We start from the raw sequence: 22,369 nt of genomic DNA, 5'->3' as shown, positions 1-22,369 counted from the left end.
AGAGTGTCATGTGACTAGTCTGTGTGGCAAATCGGCTGACCTTGCAGTTTAGTATAAGAGTTGTCATGCTGTGGTGAACATGGCTGCGAAACTTATAAAAATGTGTGAAAACTTTTTGAAGAACCCTCATATTTCTTTTAATAATGCCCTTATTCGATTTTTACAGTCCCTTTTCTTCTGTGTTCCTATAGATTTTAGAATATTCCTTTTAAAAGCCTTGTGGGTCTCCCAATTGATTGCCTGTGACATATAAGATCATTAATTAGGAAAAAAAATATATTATTTCTGTCCTTATCCTCTCTTCACTCTCCTGATCTTGTATTAGTGTCTCATTCAATTTCCATAAATGTTCTTCTCCTCCCCTATATTAATCTTCATCTATACTGGTATGTGATCTGATAAAGAGATTACCTTAATGGTGGTATTGATCAGGGACTCTAATAATCAGTGTTTTTAAAAACATATAATTAATAACTGTATATGTCACGTACACGGTGGAATACCATGTATAATCTTTTTCTTTTGGATGCTGAATTCTCCATGCATACACTAGTTGGCTTTGGTGGAATGTATCTGATGACAGAACATCCTTGGCACAAGGGACCCCGTGTCTAATTGTGCATATAAAAGTTAAAATCTCCTGTCTTAAACTCCGTAAGTTTCTTCAGAAGTCCTCTTTAAATAATCTACTGGCTTCTTAATCTGACAATAAATGTTCGCTAAAGATGATACAATGAATAGGGGACTTATATCAGCACTCCACAGCGATAATACAAGTTAATGGAAGTTTATCAGAGTCAATCAAATTATTTAACGGAACAAGACAGAGGTTCCCTCTTTCACTCCTGTTGTTTGTTCTGTCATTAGAACCTCTCCGGGCAACTATTTAGGCAAATGTGGATGTAAAAGGAGTGAGAGTGGAGGAAGAAGAACACAAAGTGGCAGCATATGTAGGTGATATATTGCTTTATGTGGCCAGTCCCAGGGTAACCCTTAAAAATATAATTAACTACCAAACATCTATGGTAAATTATCTAATCTGAAATTTAACCAGTTGGAGATCTTGAATATCAAGCCAAATATATCCCACTATTAAATTAAATTAAACGTGAATTAAACAAATTGTCAGTAAGATCGCTTTCCGGGGTAAGACAAATAAACATTATTAAGATGAGCATACTGCCAAAAGTGATTTCTTAATTTCAGATGCTCCCTATCCACTTACCGTACACATATTTCAGGATACTGCAGACACTTATCTCAAAAGTTATCTGGCAAAGTAAATAACCTAGAATTCAATATTCAATATTAAGTAAGAACAAAACAGAAGGAGGTTTGCCAGTGCTAGATCTAAAGAGATACTATGATGATGACATAGATTGTAGATTGGATATATTATTCACAAGAGAGGGGTTGGGTAAAAGAGGAGACACTCATCTATATGGTTAAAGGTCTGATCCATTGCTACTAGATGGGTACTATCTACCTTAGTAGGGGGCATGGAGAGGGTAGAGGTGGCAGAGGGACAATGGATGGGGGAGTTATGCCTGTCGGACACAGTGAGTTTCCCATGGGGGTGTCCGGGGAGCTGGCTCCCCCTCATTACAATGTATATGCACTCCTGACTACCCACCCCTCATTTGCGGACCTCTCCCGTCTCCATTCCTCCATCTACCCATCCTCTATACCCATGCTACTCTACGTACTCTATGAAAATCTCCACTAACCCATACCCCTTAAGTTGTTCATCTGTACACCCTTACGCTTATACACTTGTACTCTTACTGCTGACTGCTATGTTACAATACCTTGTATTGCTTGTTACAATACCTTGTATTCCTAGTTATTTTGCTCTTTCTTTTTAATGTATCATTTACTACGTCACTATTCTTACATATTACACTGTTTTCAGTTGATTGTACTGCTGAAAATCTAATAAAAATTATTAAAAAAAAAAAAAAAGAGGAGACACTCAGTCATGCACTGTTGAGGAAGATGATTAGGGTTCAGCAACAGATGCATGTGCTCTCTAAAAATATGTATTCAGTAACAAGCAATTTATATTTAAATATTGGACATTAGATGGGGGGTGTGGCTTAGCAATGGCGCCGTGAGGACGCAAGCAGTAGTAGCTCTGTGAACCAGAGCAGTGCTCCAGCCTCTGCAGCCAGCGACCGGGACCCTGTCTTACACTGCCTATATGCCCGTAACCGAATCCCCAGTACAGCCGGGTGGAACAGGCAGAAGGCCAGACATTACCTCCTATTTTCTCAGGCGTCCTGCCACCCCGCAAGGCATAGCGGTATCCAAGATGGCGCCGACGCGATCCCCGGCTACCGGCCCTGCAGGCTCTGCATTACAAAAAAAACCCTCCAAACCAGGTATGGGTCAGTCTGCGGATCTTCCTGTATCCATTATTGGGTAAATCACCGGCAGAAGATCAAGAAATGCAGGCTTCATATACTTCATCTCAATACTCACAAGGCACAGAATGGAAAGAGTTTGTATCTCGCATTCCAACTAAGCAAGACATTAGTGAAATGGCGGCTTCAATCGTGAGCAACCTTAAAAATTAAATTACCTCTCTTAAACAAGAAATGGATCAGGCGGATAGCAGGGTCGGAGATGTAGAAGAGGCTCAATCTTTATCTGAATCTAGAATCTGGGATCTAGAACATTCACAGACATTATTACAAAAACAGCTTATTACACTACAACTCCAGCAAGATGACTTGATAAAGTCATGTTTATGCTGTGACGCAACGCGCCGGGAGAAGCGTCTGGCGTCACTTCCGGTCTTCGGCCGAGACCGGAAGTCTCTGAATTACACAGCCTTACTGCTGCCACGCTACCTTATGCTACCTAATACTGTATTACTATTAAATCAAATGTGAGTTCATTACCTTATACTTTGTCAAATAAATGTTTTTAAAACTTACTATACTATGAAGTGCTCCCTTTTATCTGTGGTTTGAGTTTCAAACCCCACTCAGGATATTCCCCCTTGATGTTTGATGCTGGCTTTCCAAAGGACCTAAAGAGCTTGCCTTAAAGGGACCACCACTGGACCTCTATTCCTACATTAGAGACCCTATTACCTACTGGTACAAACACTCATTAAGAGTGTTTTGGAGGTGAGCGGCCATTTCACTCATTTATGGATTTATGCTCACCACCACAGCGTAACTAGTTTCCCGCACCATAGGAGTTTCCTGAAAATCCGGCAATATCTCTTCACCAGCACTTTCTCTATGAATTTTTTTGGTTCTTTATGAACTTATGAACATTTTTTAACATTTTTCATCTCCATTCATTTATGCTTTTTTATATGATACCTTCACCCAAAAAATATTTTTTGGTTTTAGACTTCATCATTTATATCTTTATTATTCAGTATTTGTCACCATTTATCACTGAGTATATTTATATTGTGCACTATTATCATTTTCAGTGTGATCAGACCATTCTTTCTTTTTCTTTCTTTTCTCTTATTGGATCTGATCTATTTATAGCACGGTGCACTTTATAGTTCACTTTCACTATTTATTTTTTCCTCAGTGATTTTTTTCATCACTCATGTTATTGTGGTTATATATTTATGCACTTTTTTGCACTGTGCACTTTACCACATCTCTCTGATATCATCAGTATTTATTGGTTAATACTTAGTATTTTTATGACATTTATTTCATCCATTTATCTTTATCAATATATTGTTGATTTTTATTGTGGTTTATTCGCACTATTGTCACCATGCACACCACCACATCACTTTTATTTATAATGATTTGTTGCTATTTTGCTTAGTATCATTTTAGATGTGTATGCTTATTTATTCTTGTGATTTCTATATTTATTGGGGTTGATTGAGCACCGGTTCTATTTATTATTTCATTTTTCCTTTATGTATGTGGAGACACTGCTAGGAATTGGCTGCTTATCCCTGGGCCCTATTTTTCAATATTTTTACTCTATATAATATATTATATATTTCTTTTGTCCGTTTATTACATCTGGTTGATGGTCAGCGCATAGGCTTATTCTACCTTTAATTTTGCCTCTGAACCTCTCATGGATGCCTCAAAGAAGATCTCATGCATTTCGTATGCCCGACTGCGGCGTCTACAACGAGAACTCTCTCTTCTGGAACTGGTTGATCCTTGGTGACTGATGCATCCAGGTGAGCGAGATTACACCTATTACTCTCCGATCCACAACGCATACAGCCGAATTGATCGCATCTTGGTCCCTCAATCGGATCTTCTATTGGTTGTTTCATCACATATTGATAATTTTTCTATGTCAGACCACGCTCCTGTTCATATGTATATATATTGGGACTCTAGACCCCCTAGACCTTCTACATGGCGTTTCAATGAGTCACTATTACAATCCCCAGAAGCTAGGGAAACAATAGATGAGTTTCTGGACAGTTATTTCCTGGAAAATAAAGATGATTCTATGACTCCATTAGTAATTTGGGAGGCACATAAATGTGTAGTCCGTGGGGTCATAATACGAATTGCGATCCAACGTAAAAAAGCTCACGAGAATTCATTGAATGGCCTTTTTTCTCAAATAGAGCTCCTTAGTAAACAACATAAACGATCTTTGGCAGTTGAACATCTAGCCCCTCTTACTCGAGCAAGAGAGGAACTAAACCGTCTTTTTTTTCAGAAAACAATTAAGAGTTTGACATGGACTAGGAGACATTTCTATGAATTTTCAAATAAACCAGGGGCGATTTTGGCACGGGCATTAAGAGGCCCGAGGAAACAAACACACAAATCACATATAAAGACGGTAGGCGGTGGAGAGGTGCATACCTCGTCGGCTATTGCCGGTGAGTTCTGCTCCTTCTATCGTTCTCTGTATAATTTACATACTTCAGGGAAAAAGGCGACCCCTTATAAAGAATTAGAACAGATAGAAACCTATCTCCGAGATTCTGGAATGCCTTCATTATCAACGGAACAGGCACTTGCCATGGAGGGAGAGATTACGGAGGAAGAGCTATCTTTAGCCCTTTCGCAGTTTAAACCTCATAAGGCCCCTGGCCCTGATGGGTTTACCATACCTTATTATCAGCACTTCAAGAAGACGCGTCTAATCCAACCCCTTTTAATGCACTTCAATGCAGTCCGTGATGGAACGTTGCTGCCCACTGATTCTCTTAGGGCATATATTGCTCTTATACACAAGGAGGGGAAGGACCCTCTATTATGTGGCAGCTACCGCCCCATTTCACTTTTAAATTTTGACACAAAACGTTTCGCAAAAATACTTGCAAATCGTCTCTTGCCCCATATTTCTCACTTGATTAATTTTGACCAGGTGAGTTTTGTACCGTCCCGGGAGGCAAGGGACAATACGACACGGGTAATAGACATTATCCATGCAGCTCGTATATCTCATAACAGATTAGTGTTACTATCAACTGATGCGGAAAAGGCCTTCAACAAGGTGGCCTGGAGTTTTATCAGGGCCACCCTGTCATATATTGGATTGGGCCCTCAGATGTTGCAATATATTCTGTCACTCTATACTAACCCTTCAGCGGCCGTACGAGTAAATGAATGGAGATCAGATTATTTTTTAATTTCTGATGGTATTAGACAGGGCTGCCCATTGTCGCCTCTTATTTTTATTTTAACATTGGAACCTCTGTTGTGTTCAATCCATGGATCTCCCGATATTGCAGAGATGTGGGTTGCTGGCGATCAACACAAGGTGGCCGCTTTTGCGGATGACCTTGTGTTCTTCATCACCAACCTAACTATCTCACTTCCAAATATGTTGGGTGCACTTCAAGTATATGGTGCTCTATCTAACTATCAGATCAATCTTACTAAGTCGGCGGCGCTGAGTATATCTTTGTCTGCACAGGAGGAACATCTCCTATGTATGTCCTTTCTGTTCCACTGGGCCAAGGGCTCACTGGAAAATCTGAGGGTTCAAATTATGGCTGACCCCCTAGATCTGCATAGAAAAAATCTTCTCCCACTATTAGGCAAGATCAAAGCAGATTTGTGGACATGGCAGCTACTAACTCTAACTTGGTTCTGCCGGTGCAGCGCACTTAAAATTAACATTCTACCTCGGATCTTATATATATTACAGGCTCTACCAATTGCAATCGCCCCTCTTTCTTCCATCAGACTAGGGTACTGTTTTGCTCATTTATCTGGGCCTTCAGGTCTCCTAGGATCCGGTTACAGATACTGTCTCTGACAAAATCACAGGGGGGAATAGGCCTTCTGGATATCTTTCGATATTATAGGGCCATGCACTTGGTACGGGTGGTGGACTGGAATTGCAACATGGCTAATAAGTGCTGAGTAGGACTGGAGGTTGGTGAGGTTTGCCAGCTGACCCCCCCCCCCCCAGCTCTTTGGTCTATTTTTGCATCGACAGACATGATTCTCTCACACCCTACAATAGGGGCGACATTACGAGAATCTTGACGAATACAGCACCACCCTAAAATAGCACCTGTCCCTTCACCTCTTACACCTATTTTGGGTAATCTGGAATTCCCACCTGGATGCATAAATGCCAAGTTGCAAAGTCTGGCGCAGGTTGGCAAAACCCGTTTAATAGATGTTTGGCAGAAAGGTTCCATATCTACTCAAAGGGAAATAGTGGCATGGCCGGATATTGCCCTAGATTATTTCAGTATCTACCAATTGAGACATTTTCTTGTGACTTTTCAGCAAAGAGGTTATGTACCATGTAACCTAACCCCATTTGAAACTATATGTAGATCAGACGTCTCCCCTAAACATATGATATCCTTTTTCTATTCATGGTTGATAGAGTAACAAGAGGGACAACAGTTGCCGTTTATACGTCAATGGGAACGGGAGCTTGCAACTTCATGGACTCTCAGGCAGGTAGATAAGATCTTGACTTTAGTACATAAATCCTCTATGGACAGTAAATATCAGGAAATAGGATATAAAATTCTTACTAGGTGGTATAGAGTCCCTGTGGTGCTACATAAAATGGATGTGAGCTGTTCAGACAGGTGTTGGCTTTGTGAATCGGAGGAGGGGACAATGTTTCATATTTTTTGGACCTGTCCCTCCTTATGTGCGTTCTGGACCAAAATCGCCTCGGTTATCAAACATCTAACTGCGGTTGAGGTTCGAGATGATCCTGCGTTATGTTTGCTCCACCTTACGAGGAGCTCACTAAAAAGATTTAGAAAGTCTTTGACACTCAGACTTCTTAATGCTGCAAAGGCATGTATACCTGCTGTGTGGAGACAAACCCAGCCACCATCGCATGTGTTGTGGTATTCCAAAATAAATGAGATCTACAAGATGGAAGAACTTACCTCGATCTTGAGAAACACATAAGAACTGACTAAAGCCCGGTGGCTGCCGTGGGTGCATTTCACTGGCACTGAAGCCTTTCAAAGTGAAACTGATGGACTAGATCCTTAGGACCCCCTTCTTTATAGAAAAAATAAATAGGCCATTTACAGGCCTCAGCCCAAACGTCAACAATTTATTTTAATTATAATTTTGGTCTGTAGATAGAGTGGTGCTTTTTTTTTTTTTTTTTTCTTCTCAATGGAATATGAGAAATTTATAGATGGATAATAGCACAAGTGTGTAACTTTAATGTTTAAGAAAAAAAAAGATAAAAAAATAAAAAATATTGGACACAATTCATAAACACTTTTATTGGGTAATGATGGTACTGGACATATTTGGCACTAACCTACCTAAAGATCCATGGATATATTTGTTCCATAATACTGCGAGTTCAATAGAACAATATGGGAAATCACACATTCCCCATCTATTGAACGCAGCCAAGGGACTTGCAGGAGGCCCCATCAATGGGAAATTGGCTAAGGAGGGTGACATTTATTTGTACTATGGAAGAAGAATATAATTCAAGAGAGTATTTGATGGAAAAATTATCAAAAATATGGGGGGGGGGGCTGATTCAAGTTTAAAATAACAGAAATATATGTGGAGTCGATGGGTGCATAAAAAGAGTGAGAAAGGAAAAGAAAGACCCCCTGAAGAGGTGTTGGATACTTGATGTGTGTACTATGGGTAGAAGGAATATGGTTTTGGGGTTTGTTTCTTTGGGAGGAGGGAGGGCAGGAGAGGTAGTGGGTGAGAAATGTGTCTTAGAATTTATATGTTGTAACCGTTTATACATAGTGTATGCAAGAAAATAAACAAAGAAAAAATTATTTTTTTGTAAGCTTGCGTTGAGTAAGCCCCTGCCCTTTGTACACGGCGCCAAAAAAAAAAAAAAAAACATCAGTTAATTTTTATTGTTGTCCATATCTCCCATTGGGGAGATTTCACCCCACTTCCTGTTGCTTATGAGTATGTTTTAACCAGAACAAGACATGAAGGGATATCTACAAAAGGTACACAAACAGAAAAAAAAAACTGTTGAATTTTCTAACTGTTTGTGGATTTTGGATTTTCCTACTACAAAAAAAAGATTTTATTTCTGTTGTTTGGCTGTTAGATACAATATTTTGATCACTGTGAATACAGAGTGAACTTCAAATGCATTTTGAATGGCTAGATAGCAGAAGTTAGTGTTTACACACACAATTTTTGAGAGAAGATTCTCAACTGATTTAGTAAATCAGTTTTGATACAACAGTAACAATGCAATTTGTTTTATGTGGCCCAAAAGATCTTTATTACCAGTTTTCCAAGAAAAGGGGGTGGGTAGGTTGTACCTTCTCCCACAGAGTATTGTTGCTGTGGGAAGGTACCTTCTATCTGGAGAACCTCTAAAAGCACACTGGCGAAGTATTAGAGATATTTGGTTTGTATTAGATATAAGAACTGTGTAAAAAACAAATGTTCAGTCACTATGATAGAACCAGCCTCACATCCAGCTGTAAAAGATTAACCAATTTAACAATTTGTGACAGGACATTTTTTACATCATAAGGTTAATGAGATGTTCCAAGAAATATGTTCAGACAATGTGCATGGTCTGAAACTGAGCACCTTCTCTTAATATGTTCCCAGCTTATTTTTTTTTATGTACCTTCAATTTATTTATTTTTTTATTTTTGACTAGTTCAGGTTTTCAGCAATTTGCATACTTCCCCAATTAATTCTGAACCAAATTTATCAGTGTCCAGCACCATTTACTGTATACTGCCAGTACCAAAAATTGTGCTGGCTGCATTCTGCCATTTTTAGAGTTAAAGTAATTTGTAAAAAAAAGGTGTGAATCCAGCAATCTGTAATATATTTTATCATATCATACAGTAATGCTTCCCAGTGACATGAAAGTAATGAAAATTTTATATCCTGCCATTTGCTCTAAGTGAGTAAATAGTTATCATTAACAGGCTTTCCATGAATGCTGTCATGCTTATGAGTAACATAATGTAAAAACGATTTTCCATGGCAACTATTAATCTTTTACAAGTTTTAATGAAGACACTTTGCACTTGATTTTTTAAAGTTATTGGAGAAACATTTCATAGTGACGATTCATGTTTTTACCTATTATTTTCACAAAGACATTTTTATTACATAACACAAAATAGTGGTCTGTGATTCTTAGAAGTACAGTGACGATTATGTGGATAATAACATTAAATTATTTATCATTGCATAAATAGCTGGCATTAAACCCATTGGTCTAGTAATTGTATTTGTAAGTTGATCCCCAGGTATGATGTGATAACCTACAATGCCAGTTTCATTCTCTCTGATCTGCTTATTTTGCATTATCTATGATGGACACATTGGGGTTGATTTACTAAAACTGGACAGTGCAAAATCTGGTGAAGCTCTGCATAGAAACCAATCAGCTTCCAGGTTTTTTTTCTTTGTTAAAGCTTAATTGAACAAGCTAAAGTTAGAAGCGTGTTTTAGTTAGAAGCAGTTTTAGTAAAGCAACCCCACAGTACCATATTTTTGACAAGTAAAATAAATGAGTCCTTCTTAATTAGGCTTCTAATAATAATATGGCTTATGAATATGACTGTTATCATTAACACTTCTAAAATGGCAGCTAAATATACAGGGTTCTCACAGATGCAGGCTGAGGGGCTCGAAAAAAGTATTTTCTGAGCAGAGAAAAATATATTTTCAGGTTTCTACTGGATTAGTAATTCCCAGATTGGGTTCTGGAGTCCAGAAACTTTAAAGAGTTTTAGGAGAATGGAGCCTCCAAACCTATGTCCATGTCTTGCAAGACACCAGCATGCTAAGTGTGCAGGAGTGGACAACCTTTATAATCAATTGATTTTCTGTAGTTCGGGATTCCACCAGAATTCCACACAAACAACCTTTGTGTTGTGTTGGATTTTAATTTTAATTTTAATTGATTCATTTTAAATAAACTTAGGCCAGCAAGCTCTAAACTGTATTTCCCAGCTAGCCTGAACCCACGGAAAAGCACTACACCTGAATGAATGCCCTGCACTATCACTATAAATATATATATATTTTTTTTTTACACACATACACAGAATGCAGGAAGAAAAGCAAAAAGGCTTGGAGGAGAAGTTAGTTTGCTTATTTGCTTATTTAATAAGGAAGGACAAAAAAGTGCAAAGAATGTGCATTGTGCAGTAAACCAAGAGACTTCCAATTGCAGTAATCAGATTGGCAGATTAGTGAATGTTGAAATGTAATTGGTTGCCATATGGTATAGCATTTTTATATATCTATTGTACTTTGTACACTTTGATAGTGGTTTGATTGGAAAAAAAATATATAAAGACAAATAGATGTTTATGAATTTTAAAATAGCAAATGGGCTGAACTATACACATTTTATAGGTAATAATATTAAAAACCATTCAACACAGCAACTGTATTTTGTCATTCGACAGAGTCAAAAGCTGAAATCATATTGACTGCTATGAATTATTTTACTTTGTACTATATCACTAATCTTGACACTACTAAATTAAGTAGACACAATAACATAATCCTGTAGTTAGAGCTTAACTCCAAAATTACCAATACTATGGGGTCTATTGATCAATGTTTTTACCCAAGATTCTCAGAAAGTTCACATATTTTTCTTATTGAAGCTAATACATGAATTTAGGGTGAAAGCATTGATAAAAAGACCCCTGTATGCAATGGATCAATTAAACATATTGCATTCTCCATGCTACTATTTTTTTCAAAACAGGGAAGAATACACTTACCATAGCTGTAGAAAAAGCTGAAAATTCTTGTTGTCTGTGGATGTGTATCAAAATAAAAATCCTCTGTGTGCTGAAACTCCTTATATATTTATATATTCTGTATATATGAGCACCCAATACATGTTTTGTTTCATTCCTGACACCAATACCTACTGTACTTAACAGTTCTTTTGTCGTCAGAATTAATGTTTTTCAGTCATAGCTATGCAGGAACAAAGCAATTGTGCAAAGTAACAATGTATGTGTCAAAAATGACAGTCATGTCAATTGGTTATTTGATTGCAAAGCATACATATACTTCCTGACCCTGTAATTTGATAAAAAGGAGTCGTCAAACCTAAGGGATTCCTGCATTAAGAGTTGAAACAGACAGGATGCAACAAATATCATATTTCCTTTACTAAGTTTTGTCTAATGTATTTCCGAAAACAATTAGACAATAAACATAGTACGTAAAGCAGGTGGAGTTCATTCTAACCTTTATAGATGGTGTTTCCTGGAAATATGTTCTTTAATTTGTATCATGTATTACTAGTGATGCAATACGTTTTTAAAAGGTCAGAATTTTTGTTTCTGAATGCACAGCCTAAAAACAAAAATAACAATGTCCCATAAATGTGGGGACCCGTCTAAAGTAAGCCTTTTATACAAAATTAAATGTTATCCAGTGGTATCTAAAACATCATTTATGTGGAAAAAGAAAATGGGGGAAAAAAAAACATAATTTTCAGATAGAAACCTATCCCCAGCTGTTAGAGCTTATGTTAAAGGCAAACTCTACTTTCGTAGGAGACCAAAAATAGCAAAATAAAAAATGATATAGCATAAACAATTGCTACACAAGTCATAATAATTTAAATGTTATTAAAAGTTACTTTAGTCTGCAGCACTGTAATTTTATGTAAAATGTAATGCAATATGGCAACCTGGAGGTGTTATGTACACAATATTATTTTCTGTTGTTTGATTGGCTTACTGATTTTCCCAGAAGTCTGCACTAAGAGCAAGGCCTAAGGCCTGAAAGAGGTTAGAACTTCTGTCAGGTTTTTTTTTTATTGCTGTGTTTGTCCCAGTTAGAGAGATTCACTACCTGTCTTTTTGTCTTCAGGATAGTTAGTGACATGTAATCCAAATTTGTACTGTTGTCTACAGTCAAGGAGTAGAGAAATCTTCCATTAGGGAGATGGCTCTGGTAATAGCTGTCATGTTAGCGTGAGTAAGCCCCTGTTCACATCGGCGCAATTTGACATTTGTCAGGTTAAATCACACGTCAAATTGCAGCCTATTGCTGCCAATTTGAGCATCCCAAATTCAATAGGCATCTATGCTTGAACCCACACAAATGTCTTTGATGTGGCCCCAGAAGTCGGACTAAAATGCAGCTTTGAAATTGTGCGAGTTCAGGTGAAGTCGCATGATTTCAAAGCCCATGTTCGGTGTGAATGAGGGCTTAAAGGAATGGATTGATGGTGAACATGCGATTCACCTGTGTGCACTGAGGGTTGGTGCACACAAAGGCCCCTTTCATAGCCCCCTTCAAAGCTATTCCCCATTAAATTACATGTAACTGTTCACACTGCAGGTGTGCTGCGCTTTGAAAAGTCCTGCATGCTGCATATTTGGTGCAGTTGTTCAAAAATGCACCAAAAACGTAGCTTTCATTGTAAGTCAATAGGAATGCATTAAAAGAGCATCAGTGTGAAAGGGCCCTAAGTTGCACAAAAGCACATCAATGTGAAAGGGCTCTAATATGTGATTGCAATCTTTTAATAAATAGCATCAGTTTTTATGGAAAGCACTTTGAGTGTTATCTAACATTTGTCTTAAGTGACAAAATCTGGAGAGGTGATACAGAGGAGGATAGATTTTCATGAAAGAATATTTATTTTACAGAGCAGGGAAATGTATTTTCTGCTTTATTTTGTATATGTTTGCAAAAGGAGTACAAACCACTGCACTTGTGATTTGTGGTGCATATTATATATCATCACAGACGAATGTTTATTTTCCAGCACAAAGGACAATTTATTTTCTACTTGATATTACTTATATGTTTGCAAAAGATGGATGCACAAAGGTGGATGGACATTGGAGGATGTAGTAGTTTGCACAGTAATACTTTTCTAGCACAAGAGGATGATATTTATTGGTTTTGTCTTTGGTATGTTTTGTAATATTTTGATTTGTAGCAATGCACATATTGATTTGATATAACTGTGATTTGTTTATGTGAAGAACATAAAGTGTAAGCAAACTACTACGACAAAAAAAAAAGAGATAGGGAAGCAGCATGGGAGTGTGTACAATGTACAGTATTTGATCATTGGCAGGGTATCCTTGTGCTCTGTGGAGACTATAATCTAACCATGATTCCTAGCTTTGGTAATTAAAAGGTCCTTCTCTGCTATTCCTACAGCATCCCATAGACCAGCATTGATACATTTCCACTCCTTATTGAACAAATACAGCTTGGTAGACACCTAGCATGAAATGTACCTTATCACCCAAGACCATTCTTATTTTTCTTACCCTCATTAAACTTTCTCTCATATAGACCATGTTTCTGTCTATACCTCCATCCTCCCCCTGGTATTCTTCATCACTATTCGTCAAATCTCCTGGTCTGATCATGATCTAATCTTAGTGTCTTTTGATTTCCTTCGGTCTTATCTCATCTCATCTCATCAAATTCTGTCCTATCCTATCCTATCCTGTCATATCTTATCGTATCTTATCTTATCTTTTCTTATTGTATCTTGTTCTATCCTATCCTAGAATGCTATGCTATGTGCCAGGTGTCCAGTGTGCCCCTGTGTCTTTAAGGACAGATGGGCTACCTCCAGGCTCACCTGCCCTCTACCTATCCATTAGAGTGCATGTGCTTCCACTGTGGAGACTTTCATACATTTACAAGAGTTTTTTTTTTAATTCAATAAAGGCTTTATTTAGGAATAAGATTGTAACAATGAAAAATAGTAATGTAAGCATTTTGGTAAAACATCATGAAAGAATACAGACAGACGTTTCAGTATAAAAGTTGAATGACATATTTGACAAGAATTATGTCCTGAAAGTCTCGTACAGTCAACAAATCAACCGGTACTGGTGTAGTCAGGGAAAGAACCACTACACCAGATGGCCATAGAGGCCAAGAGGAAGGAAGATAGAGTGGAAAGGGATAAAGAAAGAGAAAAGAGAAATTGATAGAAGGGGTGAGGTAGGGAGTTCTGAAACGAGCATCCCTAAGCAGTCAGGTTGGGTGTCATGTACCAGATATAATATTCGGTAAACAAAGGTCAATAATTCAGAAGGCTGTGTAGCCTCATCTTAACACTATTTAATATGTAATCAATTTGGGAAAATCATCAGACAATGTGAAGAGTACCCAGGGTCTCCAAGTTTCATGGAAGTCAACATCCGATTCCTTCTTAATAGCGATGGTCTCTTCCATGTCATATATAAGTTTCACCTTGTCCGCCCAGTCTTTGGTAGTGGGAGTGTTTTGCGTATTCCATTGGAGGGGTATGACCGCTTTGGCCGCATTTAGTAGGTGTCTGACTAAGGAGTGCTTATAGCTTTTATACGAGAGATTATTTACATGAAGTAAACAGCAAGCAGCATCAAGGACCATAGAGGTGCCTGTGATGTGTTTGATAAGATTAATAATCTTGGACCAGTATGTCCTTATTAAGTCGCAAGACCACCATAAATGCGCGAAAGTGCCCCTCTGTTTCAGACACCTCCAACAGCGATCTGAGCGTTGCGGAGACCAAGCATGTAGCTTCACCGGAGTAATGTACCATTGAACTAAAATTTTGAAGGCCGTTTCTTGGATTCTCGTGCTCAGTGAGCATTTGTGCGTAAATATGCAAGCTTTTTCCCAATTCTTCTCTGATATTGAGCAGTCCAAGTCTTTCTCCCATAGTTTCTTATATTTGTCTGGTGCCCGTGTTGGGGTACACAGGATCCACTGGTATGCTTGTGAGGTGGTTTTGTAGCATGGTGATTGGTCTCCGCAAAGCCTTTCGAAGGCCGTTAAAGGTTTAGTCAGAGCTGATCTGTTTTTGTGATTCCGGACAAAGTCGTGGACTTGAAGGTGCTTCCAAAAGGAGAGTGTATAATTTTTTGGTTTGGTCTCGTTAAATTCGTTGAGGGACATTAGGTTGTTTCCTCGGAAACAATCTTTTATCCGCAGGGTGCGATCTGATGAGGGAGTGTTTGAATCCCTACAATCCATGGCAATGCCAGGTAGAAAGTCTGGGTTGTCAGAGATTGGTGTCATAGGACCTGGGTTGGAGACCAGTTGATATTCAGAGGCAAGTCTATTAAAAATGGAGAGTGTGGTAGATATTAATGGATGAAGTCTGACTTCGACAGGATAATTGGTAGGATCTGACCAGATTAAGTTTTGGGTTGGGAACTTTGAGCAACATCTTTCCAACTCCACCCAATCTTTTTGCTGGGCATGGCAGTGCCAATCGACTACTCTGGTAATATGAGTGGCGTGGTAATATTTGAGGAAGTTCGGCAACCCTATGCCGCCTCTTGGTTTAGGTGAATGTAATCTGAGGATGTTGATTCTGGGTTTTTTATGAGCCCAAATGAATTGTCTCTGAGTGTAAGTGAGCTTTTTAAAGAAGACAGCAGGAATTTTGATGGGGATTGCATGGAACAGGTAGAGTAACCTAGGTAGGATAACCATTTTTAAAATTGCGGCTCTTCCGAACCAGGAGAAATTTTTGGAATTCCAATTAAGAAGGTCCTTATTAATTTTCCCCAGAAGTGGTGTAAAATTCGCTCCAAATAGAGATTCAACACGCGGGGTGAGTTGGATACCTAGGTATTTGATGGATCTGGATTCCCATTTGTAAGGGCAGTTACTTTGGGTTAGTTTTTTTTGGTCATCTGACAGGGAGATATCCATGGCCTCAGATTTGGAGTGGTTAATCTTAAAGTTGGACAAATATCGGAAGTGGCGAAATTTTAGGTTCAGGTTGGGTATAGAGATATGAGGTTGGGTGATGTAAAAAAGTAAGTCATCAGCGTAGGCTGAGACTTTATAGTCTCTATCTCTGACTCTGAATCCATGAATTGCCGATTCTGCATTCACATGCCTAATTAGGGGTTCAAGGGCTAAGATAAAGAGAATCGGAGAGAGAGGACACCCTTGTCTCGTTCCATTTTTCAAATGAATGGGGGAAGAAAGTATATTATTAACCTTGATCCTCGCAATAGGGTCAACGTAGAGGGACCCAATCCAGGTCATCATGTTATTACCCAGGCCTATGTGCTCACAAATGGCTAGCATGTAATCCCAGGCCACCCTGTCAAAGGCCTTTTCGGCATCTGTGGATAGAACCAGGCCTTCCAAGCCATTTCCACGTGCCTCATGTATCAAATTTAGCGATTTTATAATATTGTCCCTTGCTTCGCGGCCGGGCATAAAGCCCACCTGTTCAGGTCCAATGACAAGGTGGAGTAGGGGTCTCAGTCTGTTGGCTAATATTTTGGCAAGAAGCTTAACGTCAATGTTTAAGAGTGAGATGGGTCTGTAGTTTGCACAATCCGTTGAGTCTTTTTCTTTTTTGGGGATCACCGTTATGTGTGCAGTGAGGAATTCTGCAGAGGGTCTAGATCGTTTAGAAAGGACGTTCAGTGCTTTGGTGAGAGGGGTCGTTAACGTAGAGTCAAAGGTTTTATAGTACTGGGAAGTCAAGCCATCCGGTCCTGGGCTCTTGCCATTTTTCAGATCTTTTATAGCCAATTGGACTTCTTCTGTGGTAATGTCTTTCTCTAGCTCTAGAATGTCTGAATGTTCGAGGATAGGTAAGCCGCTATCTCTGATGTATTGGTGGATAAGCAGGTCCCTAGGTCCCGTCAAGTTAGGGGGGCGAGATTGAGGAGGGAGGTTGTACAGTTTTTCGTAAAACATGCGAAATGCCTCTGCAATGTTCTTAGAGTCATGGTACTTTTTATTGTTCTTGTCTCTGATACACGGGATATGTGACGCAGTCTGTAGGTCTTTTAGTGCTCTCGCTAAGTATTTGCTACTCTTATCCCCATGTTCATAATAGATCGCCTTACTTAGATATAAGGATCTTTTGGTTTTCTTAGTCAAAATGTCAGCTAATTCTTTTCTACGCTCGAGCAGGTCTTTGTGTAAGGTCTTAGCTAGTGAAAGTTTGTGCTGGGTTTCTAGGAGGGCAATATTAGTCACTAGTTCAGATATGCGTTTATTGTTTTCTTTCTTTTTCCTAGCCCCATACTTGATACAAGAGTTAGGACTGCAGGTAATACAGGGTGCTGTGAAGTTGCCCTGCAGATTACAGGAGTTAGGACTGCAGATAATACAGGGTTCTGTGAAGTGGCCTGCAGCTTACGCATTCTTTTGCAAATGTGTGCCAACTAAACCCCTGTTTTTAACGCAAACAGGTTAATTTGGTTGGTAAGCAAACTGGTTGGTGAGTTGAGCTGGGAATTTTCTTTGGTTTTGTTTTGGATACTGGTTTTTGCCAAGAGCTAGCTTTACTAGGCTACTGTGTATTATAGTCAAAAGGTTAACAGAGGTATTTCTTTTTAGGGTGAATACTGCTTTTAGATTTCTGTGAAAATGGAAAAATCAAACCCTAAGATGTTTAAAGATAGCATAGCCTAACTGCAGAACAATTCCTTTATTTACTCAAACTTTGTTGTTCTGTAATAATCCATATTATAATGTTTTTATATATATGATCTAGTGATCCTGAAAAAAACCTCCTGCAGATGCTGGGGCACATTTCCTCTTGCTTCTTACAAGCAGTAGTATAGCAATAAATATTCTAGTTACTGCTACCAATCACATTTAATCTCTCTAGGCATAGGCTCCAACGGGTACATTCCTGACAACCTTCTACTGAATCTCTGTGGGGTTATTGGAGATTTCTTCTGAGAATTACACATCACTCCTATTAAGAGTGCAATTTCTGACTTTGGCACAATGTGCTTTCTGGATAGTATTTCTAGCTCACTTATCTCACTGAATGTTTTTACTTGGAATTTCTAATTTTCTAAATCTCAATTATTGTGAAATGAAGAATTTGTAAATAAGAACAACAGAGGAAAAACAATATTTGCTGCTATTAAAATGTAAAGTTTATGCAGCACATTAAAACAGACATCATGCTGGCAAATGATATTTTGCTTACACTTCCAAACCTTGCAGTCTTCATTTGCTTTTCAGAAACCAACAATTTATATCTCAATTATACTGAAAACTTTTTTCCAGAAAAGGTAAGTTAAAAAATAAACTTGTAAACGTATTTAGGAAACACTTTAGCACTTTGCTTAAAAAATATTTTTTACATTCCCAAATATATATATATATATATATATATATATATATATATATATATATATATATATATATATATAAAATGTCCAATGGCTGCCAGCGCACACAAATAAGGGACAGAAATGGGCCCAGGTGTACAGCAGAAACAAAAAAATAGAGCAGCAATCACGGGTCTTGAAAGGTGAAAGGACAAATGACGGTTTAATTTACATTTTAATGAGGCACAAGCTCATCTTCCTGAGGAGAAAGAGTTTGTGACTCGTCGAAACGTCGATTAAAGTGGATGCAGCAATAAATCCTCAGCATTTGGTGTTTAGTGGGTGTGGCAAATAACCCCCAGTATTGGCCTTGATGGAGTGGAACAATAAATCCTCAGCATTGGTGTTTATTAAGTGCAGCACAAAAAATCATATCATTGATGTTCAGGGAATGCTGCAATAAACTTTCAGCATTGGTGTTCAATGGGTGCCTCAATAAACCTCAGCCATTGGTGTTCAGTGGGTTCAACAAAAAAAATTCTCAGCAATAGTGTTCAGTGAGTGTGCAGCCATAAGCCCCCAAAACTAGTTTTCAGTGGGTGCAGCAATAAATTCCCAGCATTAGTGTCCAGAGAATGGAGCAATAAAGCTCCAGCACTGATGTTCATTGGATACAAAGATAAACCTTCAGTAGTGGTCTTCAGTGGGTACAGCAATCTCTCTCTCTCTCTCTCTCTCTCTCTCTCCCTCTCTCTCTCACTTTTTTGTACTGAATCATTGTTACAATGTGCATCCTGTGTATGAGTGACAGTAAGAATTTTACAGAGGGTTTACATTGAGGATTGCTCTCCAATCCTGTATCACAAGCACATAAAAAATAGGCTCTGTCTTCAGTCATCCCAATATGGAAACTAGTGCACTAGTGTATTACAGTAATACCTAGATGCAAAATAAAGTGTTGAAATGGTAAGCTGTATTCCCTGTGTGAATGTTAAGACCTTACTTTCAGTTTTTACTGGATTGTAGTTGTACTTAAGGACGGTTAAAATATGCTGAGATATTTTTATAGTTATAGTCCATTGCTTTTCATATACTGTATGTCAGCACAAAAACAATACATTATACTATATTTCTGTCAAAATTACTTTTAAATGAATTAGATAAAGTCCTTATATTTCTATGCATTGTCTCCCTATGAAAATTATACATTTTAGGTGGTTTTTGCATGCAGTAAGAAATCATTTAGTGCTTATATAAGACTTAAATTTAATATTTCACTTTACAGACGTCAAATAAATATTTTACTGTAGAGGTTTTTAAATGACCCACTTGAGTTTATAATTATTATTAGCAACCCAATTGGGAAAATGAAGTCCTCAACTTTCAGTAAGTTCCAGTGATGGCTGGTTTCAGGTTAGGTCTTGTCATGCTTCATGCTATTACTCTCACTGGCACTCTTTGCTTCACTATACAGATTACATAATGTAATCCAAAATGTAAAACTAGAGTGGCCTATTGAATGCAGTACAGTGTTGGATCTATACCCAGAGTCTAATAATATTAAAGAGGAGGGTGCACTTTGTGGTAGAGCAGAAAAGATGGGAAGGAGACTATTCCATGCAGTCTCTGTTACTAATACAGTTTTACTGGCACCACGTCCTTCCAAATCAGACACTCAAATATCATAAAATAAAAACCAAGCTAATTGGACTTTAAAGGCACCACACCATACATTTAAAAGTTTTACATTTTTATTGCAAAAAAGCTTAAAAAAGTTAAAACATAGAAATATTTCAAACACGTAGACATCAGTGATTAAAGCTATAATTGCACATGATGCCAGACGTTGCCCCAGATAATTATTTGGGGTGCTTCATATGAGAGTCTCCAATGCGTATCACTGGGACAACGCCTGCTTCCTCAAGGAGAACAGGCGTTAAACGATGTCACGAATTTGCAAAATGCATTCAGCTTCGATCAGGAAATGAAAAAGGGGCAGAGAAAGACTATCCATATAGAGATATCTAAGATGCAAGAACAGGTTGATGGCGCTGCCAGTATATACCTGCTAATACGTTCGCTTTCTAATGATGCTAAAATAAATGTTAGGTATAGAATTGATAAAGTGTCTTGTGCTTCATAAATAAATATTGAATATGAAATAAAGTGACACTTTATTTCATATTCAATATTTATTTATGAAGCACAAGACACTTTATCAATTCTATACCTAACATTTATTTTAGCATCATTAGAAAGCGAACGTATTAGCAGGTATATACTGGCAGCGCCATCAACCTGTTCTTGCATCTTTCATTTTACTATACTCCTAGGAATATAGTGTACAGGTGGGCTGCAGCCAGTATCAACTTTTATTATCCTAAGCGCGGATTTTTTTTCATTTCAATATAGAGATATCTACATTGTAGTAGGGGGATCTATAGATGTCCCTTTAAATAAACTGAAAATAAGAAAGTTGAAAGCTAACCAGGGTCCAGAAAAAGTATTTAGCCTCCTCAGATTATATTCCTTGAAGTCCTCCAGGTGTCCCATCATCCCTGTGTATCATCTGAGGCTGTTCACTTCACTGAGTGTATGTGAGGGTTTACACCCACTTTAGGTTTACATTACCAGGTAAAGCTGCTACGCTATAGCCAGACATTAACAATATGAAACAGGAGATTACAGTATATTGTTTTAGCAATAAAAAAAATCCTGTGAATCCTCATGATAGATCTTGCACTTTTCTCCTGTAGAGTCTTGCTGTTGGTTTGTTTACAAGTGTCTACAGGTGGGAAGCAAGGCCAGAATAAAAATGTATAGCAGAACACTACAATAGTTAAAATATTAATGTATATACTATTTTCCTAAATTGTTTTAGAAACAACAACAAAAAAGAAATTCTTATCAATTTCTAGGGGGTTCAGTAACATCCTGGAAAATAAAAACAGCTTATGTACCACCTATTCAAGAGCACTAAATCGATTAAATCTTTGAAGTGAAAATGGTGGGTGTCAATGCCTACTGCTATCTTTAAAAATGCTAATTGTCTGGTTATCATTTTGACCATCTTGTGGATTTACTAACCTAGAGTAAATATACAGATAAGAGCTAATAATTTTACTCTGATGTCTCTGGACTGCTTAATTGTACAAGTCCGTGACTCTTATACAAAATGTTTATTCGCTCAAGAAATGAGAACAAAACATTAAAAGGCATATGACTTAAAGGCATATGACTCAAGGGTGGGTGAACATAACAAAAGAACATAAGTGCAACACAACTTGCCATTCCAGGTGATGATCAGCAATAACAGCCACCATTTCTCTTAGGAAATAATCGCTTTAAAGCAGTGATATGTATCACACAAAACAGGAAATCAATAAAAACACACCAACACATATTGGATAAAAGGGTTTTACTTTCATGTTTCTAGGAGATAAAGACTCAAGAGCCCAATTGTGAAAACAAAATAAAGTAAAAAAAAAAGATATAATATACAACACAGTAATTGTCTTTAATGAAAATTTAAAACCTTGAATGAATGGTTTAATATTAAAATTCTGTGAATTGTGCTACATACTATAGTGTGAGACACATACTACAGTAATAGGTAATGACATCACAGCTTGTTTAATAAAAAACATGTTGACAATAATAAAAATCTAAAAAGTATACCTGATGACACTGTATTGATATTGATACATGTATGGAACAGCAATTGTTATATTGTAAATAGTCTTCTTTGGTTCTAAACATGCAAGTTAACTTTTAATTGTCAGTTAAAATAAACTGCTTTTAAAAGAATATTAATATAATGCTAGTTAATCCAGTATAACAAATGTCTCTACTTTTACAGCATTTTTATATAAAAAGCAAAGGATGTATTCA

At 37.7% G+C, this 22,369-nt stretch overlaps 1 protein-coding gene across 1 annotated transcript in view; it reads right to left on the bottom strand.

Moving 5' to 3' along the window:
• The window catches only part of LOC309548136 (zona pellucida-like domain-containing protein 1), a gene marked incomplete at both ends in the record, with an annotated part of 74,481 nt that extends 60,680 nt beyond the window's left edge, over positions 1-13,801 (bottom strand). Inside the window, one exon of the mRNA XM_082248100.1 lies at positions 13,700-13,801. Coding sequence (XP_082104226.1) covers positions 13,700-13,801 — 102 coding nt within the window. The remainder of the gene's footprint in view (positions 1-13,699) is intronic.
• Positions 13,802-22,369: the final 8,568 nt, after the last annotated feature.

Source organism: Pelophylax lessonae (genome assembly GCF_965119305.1).
Source record: "Pelophylax lessonae genome assembly, chromosome: 2".
Classification (NCBI taxonomy): Eukaryota; Metazoa; Chordata; class Amphibia; order Anura; family Ranidae; genus Pelophylax; species Pelophylax lessonae.
This window is presented reverse-complemented; position numbering and strand designations above follow the sequence as displayed.